At 49.5% G+C, this 9,328-nt stretch overlaps 1 protein-coding gene across 4 annotated transcripts in view; it reads left to right on the top strand.

Moving 5' to 3' along the window:
• Positions 1-1,531: 1,531 nt before the first annotated feature.
• Positions 1,532-9,328, top strand: part of LOC124963077 (TBC1 domain family member 8-like) — a 15,106-nt gene continuing 7,309 nt past the window's right edge. For 2 of the 4 annotated variants that reach the window (XR_007104640.1, XR_007104641.1), the window contains exons 1-2: positions 3,995-4,253; positions 5,659-5,814. Coding sequence is in view for 1 of the 4 variants with exons in the window: in XM_047522530.1 (XP_047378486.1) it covers positions 4,491-4,533; positions 5,659-5,814; positions 8,079-8,308 (429 nt within the window). In the remaining 3 variants the exon portion in view is untranslated. Of the gene's footprint in view, positions 1,794-3,994; positions 4,254-4,480; positions 4,534-5,658; positions 5,815-8,078; positions 8,349-9,328 lie in introns of those variants that run through there. The other 2 variants (XM_047522530.1, XR_007104642.1) reach the window with 2 other exon arrangements.

The raw sequence follows: 9,328 nt of genomic DNA, 5'->3' as shown, positions 1-9,328 counted from the left end.
TAGGACAGCCCTGTCAATGTCCCACAAACCGGGAGGTTTCAACACAGAAGCAGCATTGGAACAGGCTGGACGTCCGAGATCCAGGTTGGTTCCTTGTGAGGGTGCTAGGCAAGAACTGCTCCAGGCCTTTCTCTTAGCTTCTGGCACCTCTTGGCCATATCTCCAATCTGCAAGGGTATTCTCCCTGTAGGTCTGGCTGTTCAAATGTCCCCTTTTTGTAAGAACCCCTATCATACGGAATTAAAACACACCCTAATAACCTCATTTTCAACTAATTACATCTGTAATGACTCTATTTCCATTAAGTCTCATTCTGAGGAACTGGGGTTGAGGACTTCCACACATGGATTTTGGGGGGACAAAATGCAATTATACCATCAAGGGGTGGTGAGCCCTCACAAAGGAGTGACAACAGTTGTCAGCACCTGTGCTGGATGCTCTCCATCCCCTGCTCCAGCTACCCTCTGCAACACTCTCCACCTTGCTCTGTGCTGGAAGGCTGACCTCTGAAAACTGCATCCTGGAGCATCCTGACCTCCCATGAGCTTCTGTCAGACCTGAGTAATGGGAGACATGGGCAGGAGCCTGGGGGGTGGGAAGAGAGGAGTCAGGCTGTACTACCCCATGCTGCTCTTCCCATTCTCTCCCAGCTAATTTTCAAATTCCTGTCTTTCCATGCTTCTTTCCTATTGAATATTTGACAGATAAAACTGAATAATATTGAAAGTATGGGTGAATGTGTATGGATTGCATCAGAAGCACATTCAGGAATATGAGCTGATGTTCATGAGCGCCTTTCCTGCAGCTCAGGTGGTTCACTTGGGAGAGCTTCCCAAATGTGCCTTCAAAGAAATGGTGTTTGAGGTGATGGATATGCCAGTTATCCTGATAGGCTCATTACCCATCGTACGTAGCAGAAGGTCATTCAGTGTGCCATAAATATGGAAAAGTATGATGTGTGAATTAAAATAAATCTTTAAGAAAGTGTGCTAACAAGTCCGAACATAACTATTCTTATTTTTCATGCTATTTTTGGGAGATCTCCCAAATGTTCTTTAAAACCCAAACCCACTTGCTTTACTGGTTTGCATTATTAGTGCATTCTGTCCTTCCCGAGATAAAGGGCTCTGGGTTGGTCACCCCTCAGCTTGGAGAGCAAGACGTCTCTTCCCCAGGTCCTTCCTCAGCCTCTTGGAATGAGGCGTGTGGGGGCGGCTCCCACCACCCTGAGCTCTTTCCCAGTAGCGGCCACCCTGGGGGTTTAAGCCGCGCAGCTGCCCAGGCGCTCCCCGCCATCTGTGCGGGACAGGAGAGAGGGGACCTGGCAGCCGGATAGGACCTCCTCCCTTCACTCGGGAACCGTGAGTTCGGCCGCTGGGATGCAGAAACCCCGCTCCCAACCCCAAGGCACAGCCGGAGCCGGCGGGGTGGGGGTGGCCTGGGGCGAGGCGGCCGCGAGGCTGGGCGGGACGGCGGCGGGGCAACTGCGCGGGATGCGCGGGGCGAGCTCCTCCCACTGCGCTCGGGGAACTGCGAGCGCTGGACGCCTGCGAGTGTGCGGTTCCTGCGCTACCGCTGCGGCCGCCTCCTGCCTAGCGGACTGGGCCCGGTGCTGCTGGTGGCGGGGCGATGTGAAGCCGGCTCCCCCCAGCGCAGCCGGGTCGCCCAGGATGTGGCTCAAGCCGGAGGAGGTACGTGAAGAACCCTGAAGCTCTGGGTGGCTCAGAGGAGCAGCGGCTACTTCTTGCCACAGCGGCGCGGCGGGCCCAGTGAGGGGATCGGTCACCTCACCGGTAAGGGAGTTGCGGGGGTGGGCCGGCTAGGGGTCTCACTGACCGCCGGGCCGCCGCTCCCAGCCCGCGGTTGGGACCCGGAAACTCGGGAGGCGCCTGTGCAGCCTGCGGGGCTGAGAGGGGCTCCGGGTGGTGCGGACGCTGCCGTGGCGGCCGGGCGGGCTGCGCCGGGCGGGCTGCGCGGGGTGCACCGGGAGCGCTGCTCCAGCTGCGCTTGCGGAAGTGCGAGCGCTGGGCACCCGCCGATCTGCGTTTCCCGCGCAGCCGCCGCCTCCTCCGGAGCGACCTGGGCCACGTGCAGCATTGGCCCCGGCGACGTGAAGCGGGGCCCCAGAAGAAAGGGAAACAAGCCCGGAGGTGCTGCTGAAGGACGCCCTGAAGCTCTGGGTGGCCCAGAGGAGCAGCGGCTCCTTCATCCTAGGGCGGCGTGGCGGGCACGGCGAGGGGGGCGGTGCCCTCTGCGGTAACGAGCTCGCGGGGGTGGTCGACTCGCAGCTCCCAGCCCCAGACCTGAGTGGCAGGTGTCGATTTCTTGGGAGACACGGGGTTGGGATGGCCTTGCCTCGGCTTTGTTTTCCTTTCTTCTGCTTTTCTCTGGCTTGTCACTGGTGTCTACTCCCCCCGCCCAAGGTACAGCCGGCCTTTGCTGGAGTGTTGGAGAGCAGTCGTCATGTTATCCTTCTGCCCTGCAGCTCTGCTGTGCTTCTTAGTTCCTTAAGTTTTTCTTGATTCTTTCCTTTATTTTTCTAAGAAAAGCATGTCGTCTTTGAACAGAGTTTTATTTCTCTTCTCTATCTGTATACCTTCTGTCTCCTCTTTTCGTCTTAGCTTATTAGCTGGATCTTTCAGTGTGATGTTGAATAGGAGTGATAGGAGAAGTTGTCTTTTCCTTGTTCCTGGTTATCAGGAAAGTGTGGAGTTTCTCTGTAAGTATGATATTCATTGTAGGGTTTTGGGGGGAGATGGTAAATTATATTCTCAAGTTAGACAAGTTCTTGATTCCTCGTTTGCTTTTTTTTCCTTTAATCATGAATGGGTATTCCATTTTTGTCAAATGCTTTGTGTATTAATTGGAAAAATTTTGTGATTCCCCCCCCCCACTTCTATATTGATGAATTTTCGAATGCTGGACCATTGTTGCATACTTGGAGCAAGTCCCACTTGGTCATGAGGTATAATTTCTTTTATATGTTGGTGGATCCTGTTTGCTGGTGGAATTTTTTGTGGTGTGAACAATTGAAGTCAGGGAGTTGGGCATACTAGGCAAGCACTGTGCCACTGAGCTACATCCGTAGCCCCACCCCTTTCCTTTTCCTTTGTGTGACTGTGACTTGGGTTTCTTGTGGGCCTTGGTATTCATTTCTTCCTTTTTTTTTTTTTTTTTTTCTTAAATCCATTGTGAAAATCCCTGGGTGATTTTGGTTGGTGTATTTAGGCCATTCACATGTAAAGTGATTGTTGGCATTGTTAGATGAATCTCTACCAGGTTGGTAACTGTTTTCTATTCCTTGTTCTGTTCTTTTTCTTTTGAACCTCTTTTCCTGACTTCTTTGGCAGTTGAATGCTTGGTGATGCCATTTATCTGTTAGCTTGCCAACAATAGGTGGAAAAAAAATTGTAGTATATATTTCTGGTTTGGAACATAATTTCCAGATTAGTCTGTGTCTACCTTCAAATATTATGCTGTTTCACATGAAATGTAGACTTTTTTTTTTTTTTTTTTTTTTTCATGTACTGGGGATTGAACCCAGGGACGCTTAAGCACTGAGCCATATCCCCAGTGCATTTGTAGGTTTATTTTGAGGCAAGGTCTCAGAGTTGCTGAGGCTGGCCTTAAATTTGTGATCCTCCTGCCTCAGCCTCCTGAGCCACTGGGATTGTAGGTGTGCACCACCATGCTTGGCCGAGATGCAGATACACTAGTATTCCCAGATCCTGTCTCATCTTTTCTGACATTGTCATCCATTTCACTTATTTACATAGTGTAATCACTCAATAAATTTTTTGTTAACCCTTCAAACATTTCTTTTAGATTACTTAGGAATAGGAAAAATAAGAAATTTGAATCTACTCTCATTTATCTCCTCTGAGACACACTTCTCTTTACGTAGCTCAGAGCTACTGACCTATGTGTTTAAATTGAAAATTTGAAGAATGGGAAATTTACATAACTTCATTATTTGTCTGTAGGGGGCTTGTGGGTTACAAGGGAAAAAGGAGTAAGTTCATGATGCAGAGCCCAAGCAGCCATTAACTCAAGAGACCAAGTGAACATCACCAGGAGTGGAAGGAGTTGAAATCGTGTCCACCTGGGAGGATGTGATGCATAGCATTCCTTCTGTGAGGCTGGCCAGAGACTTTAACCTGAATCTGAACAGCATGAGGCAAGCCAAAACTGGGATTTGCTGCTGAAGAACTGACCAGTAATCTTTGAAACCGTCAAGCTCAAGGAAGTCAAAGGTGTGTTGAGCCATGTGACGACTCAAGGCAGTGGGTGATTCTGAACAGGTCCAATGTGGTAGAGTCACAAGACAGGTAGTTCTCAACTCCTGTGGGCTGGATTAGAGTCTTTGATTCTACAGTGGTGCAAAAGCAACCTGTGTTCAGTAGAAACCGTACAAGCATTTTTTTTTTAATTATTTTTTTGGATGTTAATAGGCCTTTATTTTATTTGTTCTCTTTTATAGGGTGTTGAGGATGGAACCCAGTGTCTCCCACATGCCAGGCAGTTGCTGTGCCAGTGAGCCCCAGCCCCAGGCCCCGTACATGCAGTTTTGAACTTGGATCTTTTCCTGGGGATGTGCCCTAGTCCTCTCTGATGTGGGGCAGCTGTGAGAGCTGCAGGACCCAGCCAGCCTGGGATCATGAGGGTCATCCAGTGACAGAGTGCCCTGCTGCCAGGCGGGAGGAACAAGTGGACACATCCCATGCATTTCCGAGTGGCGATGTGTTTGTTCCCCTTAGGACGGGTTTGTGAGGCACTTGGAAGCTGGCGGGATCTGAGGAGCAGAGGGTGGGAATGTCCCAGCGTTAACTCTCTGAATTGTGGGGTGCGCTGTTTTGTCAGCACACGTCCCTGCTGGTGTGAAACATGCTGCACACTCTGGGGTGATGGGGTGGCAGGTTAGTGATGTACTCCTTAATGATTCAACTTCCTTTAACATTGGGGTCTTAAACCAAAATAAACTCCTCAGGCCACTCAGGGCCCTCTCGGGGCCTAGTAGTGAAGGAGCGTGGACAAAGGAAGGTGGAGGGCTTCAGCTCCTCCAGGGAGGAGGGAGTGGGTTTGTTCACCTGCCATTGATTCAGGATGCCATTCATCATAGCAGAATGCCAGTCCTTCACCTGCTCCCTGTGCCTTCTATCCTGTGGGGTCTTGGATGTGTTGTCATATTTCTCAGGGTACCTTTCTGGAGTAGAAAGGGATTATTCTTCCATGTGAGATGTGGATATGATGAGGATCCTAACGGGCAACACTTACCTGGTGCTTGAAGGGCCTGGCAATAGTCTTAAGTACTTTGAATGTTGACTTAATTTCCATAATTACCCTTGGAGGCCAATCGTGGTTGCTTTATCTTCCAAAGAGACCAGGGCACAGAGAAATCAGGTAACTTTCCTAAGGCCACACAGCTTAAAAGTGGTAGAGCTGGGGTTCCAATCGGGCAGTCTGACTCCACCAGCAGATGGTGGGGAAAGGTTGTGAGGAAGCTAGAGCTCTGGGCCCCATGGAGCTCTGACTGTGCGGGGTGTTGGAGCTGTGCCTGGGCTCTCACCAGTGACCATGTGGGAGTGGCAGCTGCACACTGGCTGCGGGTCTGCCCATCCCTGAGCTCACAGGTGTGTTTGCTTCTCTTTTGCCTTGTAGGTGGCCCGGTGGGTGCTCTGGAGGCAGTGCTGGATTCCAACACTGAGGTCGCTCCCTTTCGAGTTCTGCTTCAAGTTCCCGGCTCACAGGTGTACTCTCCCATAGCATGTGGAGAGTTCCTGGACGGATGCGACGTTCACTGGGCCATAGCCACTGGTGAGTCTTGTTCCCGTTGGAATGTTCCAGACCCTGAGGTCTGAGCATGTGGAGCATCTGCTTGTTGGTGAGCCTGCAGGTAACTCCCAGGGAGCCTCACCTGCTTTCAGGAGCTCTGGCTCTCCTCCACATGTCTGTCTCTTTCTTAGTGATCGGAAGCACACTGAGCTGTGAGCGTGAGTGAGCCAGGCTTCTGAGGGGTGTGTTTCAGGGCACTCACGTGTTGTTGGGTATGAAGTGGCCGTTTCCTTTACGGTCTTGGTGTCTGATTAACAGGGTTTTCCCAGGTGTGCGCATGTGTGGTAATAGCCGGGGGCAGAGTGCAAGGGCTGTGTCCGACTTGGGCAGTCTCCACCCCATGTTGCACGTCTGTGCCAGGAGACTGCATCACTGGGCTGCCGGGTGCTGAGGAAGTTTTCCTTGGGCTGTCACAGGTCAGGTTTGCCAGTGTCTTGTTTTCTACCGTTGTCCTGCCCTCAGAAGGTCCTGAGTAGTGAATTGTTCTTTTCAGGGTTCTCTTTTGGGGAGTGAGGGTAGGAGGCATGGGTCTGTTCTGGTGTGAGGATTGTGCTGTTGACTGAGATACTTGTACTTGTGCAGGCGTTACTTGGGCGTCTTGCATGTCGTTGACTCGCCCTCATACTTCGTTGTGTGCTGAGCACTGAGAAAGGATCCCTGCCCAGGAATGTGGGTGTCCCATAAAGTACAAAGAGAAAGGGTAGGAAAGGCCCTGGGTGGAACCAGCTCAAGAGTAGGATGATCCCTGTCTTTTCCAGGCTCCTGTGTGACAGGACAGGGAAGTAGAGGGGGGCCTTTAAGAGTCCTCTTTTTCTTTTAAACTAGGTGGAAGAGAGAGTTAAACTATTTCATGAGTGAACTGTGTTATTTGGCAAAAGATCTGTGAATAACAGGTTGGAAGGGAGACAAGTTGTTATTACTATATTAATTTCACATGGACCACAGTCTCTACAGGCTTGCTACAGGTGCCTCGCCTTAGGCAGAGAGAAGTTGTGAGCGTTGAGTGAGTGGCTGGGGTTGTAGACAGAGGAGCACGCCCCGTCCTTCAGGCTGGAGCTCAGACATGCGTTGTGCTGACTCTCTGCTGGCGCTCAGGTCACTTCTTTTTTCCTGCCTCCCTGATGGAAATAAAAGTTCCAGTGTCTCTCTGGCTGCTATCCCTCCTGTGCCCAGGACAGCATTGGGCATGTAGTCAGTGCCCAGTAAAAGCATGGTGGGTAGATAGCGGGGAAGCATGCAAAGAGGTGACCGAGGCCCCTTGTTGAAGATTTGTAAGGCAAAGGAAAGTGACATGTCCAGATGGCCCCCTGAGTTTGCGTGGTCAGACTTTACAATTTTTGGACTTCTCGGTCATGTGGATGCATAGCCTTACAAACCTTGGACTTTTCACTTCGGCATATTATGCAATAAATTAAGTGAGCTTTTCAACACATTATAATACATAGGCTTTGTATTGGATGGTTTTGCCCAACTGCAGGGTAATGGATGTGTTCTGAACGTGTTGATAGGAGCTTAGGCTAAGCTGTGATACTTGGTGGATTAGGTATTAAATACAGGTTTTTTTTTTTTTTTTTTTTGGGGTGCTGGGGATTGAACCTAGGGGCCTTGTGCTTGTAAGGCAAGCACTCTATCGACTGAGCCATCTCCCCAACCCCAAATACAGGTTTTTTTGATAGCAATCTCAATATTGCTGTAAATGGTATGAAGTGTCCATTTGTAAACCTGTGAAATTCGTGGCTGTTGCTTGTCGGTTGACCAGTGCCTGTTGCAGTGACGACATCCTTGTGAGGACCGTCCCAGGAGGTTCTTCCTCTGTGAATGTGACTTTGGTACTTCTCCATGGGCTTCTCTTCTCACGGGAGACACTAAATGACACTGTTGAGAATTGTCTGCCACTTGGTGTGTGTTCCATGCTGGAACAGCTGTACCATTGCAAATGCTTCTGACAGTTGAGTGGTAGGTGCTCCGCACATGATCAAGGCGTGCAGGGTGGTCATAGGACAGTTCCAAGGCTTTCCTGCTTGGTGAGCTGGTCTAAGTGGCCATGGGACTGAAGTTTGTAAGTCCCAGTGCAGTGGCAGGAGAGACCGTGGCACCAGTGGAGAGTGCCAGCATTCAGTGACAAACGGTGGCTCAAGGTGTGAGAACCCTGGCACGGGATGTTTGCGGAACACTAACACAGGCACTTAATGTTGGCAAAACGATGACTCTTGTTTTTCACTCTCTGTCTTTCTATTCTGATCCAGGTGCCACATTAGAGAAAATCAACCAGCACTGGAACTGGCTGGGACAGAATCTCCTCCATACTCTGTCTGTGTTTGATTATAAAGACGACATGGCCAGCTTTGTCAAGGGGAAGGTGAAGGTAGGCCCTTTGATCTCGACCTTTTCCCCATCTCGGGTAACTCTTCATGACATTTTGAACTTTGCCACGTACCCACAGTCTTCACCAGTCCAATTACACTTTTTGGATTAGTGCGCAAAGCCAAATTAGTTCAATTTGTCACCTCTCAGTCTTTGTGGCACCTAAAGATACACCTGAAATTTAGGACAAAAAGGGGGTGGTGCTTCATCCTCAAGCCTAATTCCTGTTGTCTTTTACAGATATAATCATTCTTTTTTTTTCATGTGGGATAGCACAATGTTAAGATTTCTGCTTTTGCAGAGCAACATATTATTGTCTTCCTCGAATTAGTTATTCCTGACTCATTTTCTCTTTAGCTGTAACATTTGTCACCACGTTGGACCTAGTGCTCTGGTCCCACTAATAGTGGATGTTTGTTCTGCAGATGTTAATTAAATGGAGTTACAGCAAGTGGAGGTCTGAGAAGGCAGGAGAGGAATCTTGGGAGGTATTTGTCCATACCTCCTGCCACTTACATTGTTACATAACTGGTTTCATTGCAAGGACACGATGGTGATTGGTGCTTTAAGATCCTGTTGGGCAGGGACATGTTTCCTCGTTCTACAGTGAACTCTCCTTACACACTTGAACACATAAGCCTGCAGTACAGTTTTCTTCCCTTGGGATAAAACCTCCCCAATGCAATCCATCTTTCCTCCCTCTTCCTGTTCCTCCTTCCTCCCCCTCAGTTCATTTCCTCTATTCAAAGGGTCCCCAGTGTGGAAAGAAATTGTCAAAATAGTGCTGTAAACATACATGAGTATACGACAGTGAATTCCATCTTGGATGCATACCTATAAAGCACTAATTAAAGACCAAATATGTAGTGGAGAGCCCACTGAAGTAGGAAGCCCAGGGGAGGGAAATGGAGCTCATTGTATACCATGCCTATATTATGATGTCAGAGTGAACCCCACTAATGTGTATAAGTAGAATGCACTAATAGAAACGTTGTGAATCTCCCAGACCATGGATTTTGTTTTTTTGAAAACAAACCTGAAGAGTTCCAGCTTTCAGTAAAGGGTGTCAAAGTGAATTTTTGGTTTTAGAGGAAGAAAGAGAAGCACTCTTTTCCGTTTGGGGACTGGGGGA

Source organism: Sciurus carolinensis, chromosome 13 (genome assembly GCF_902686445.1).
Source record: "Sciurus carolinensis chromosome 13, mSciCar1.2, whole genome shotgun sequence".
NCBI classification, from domain to species: Eukaryota; Metazoa; Chordata; class Mammalia; order Rodentia; family Sciuridae; genus Sciurus; species Sciurus carolinensis.
The sequence above is the reverse complement of the archived record's forward strand: the minus strand, read 5'-3'. Positions and strand labels throughout refer to the sequence as shown.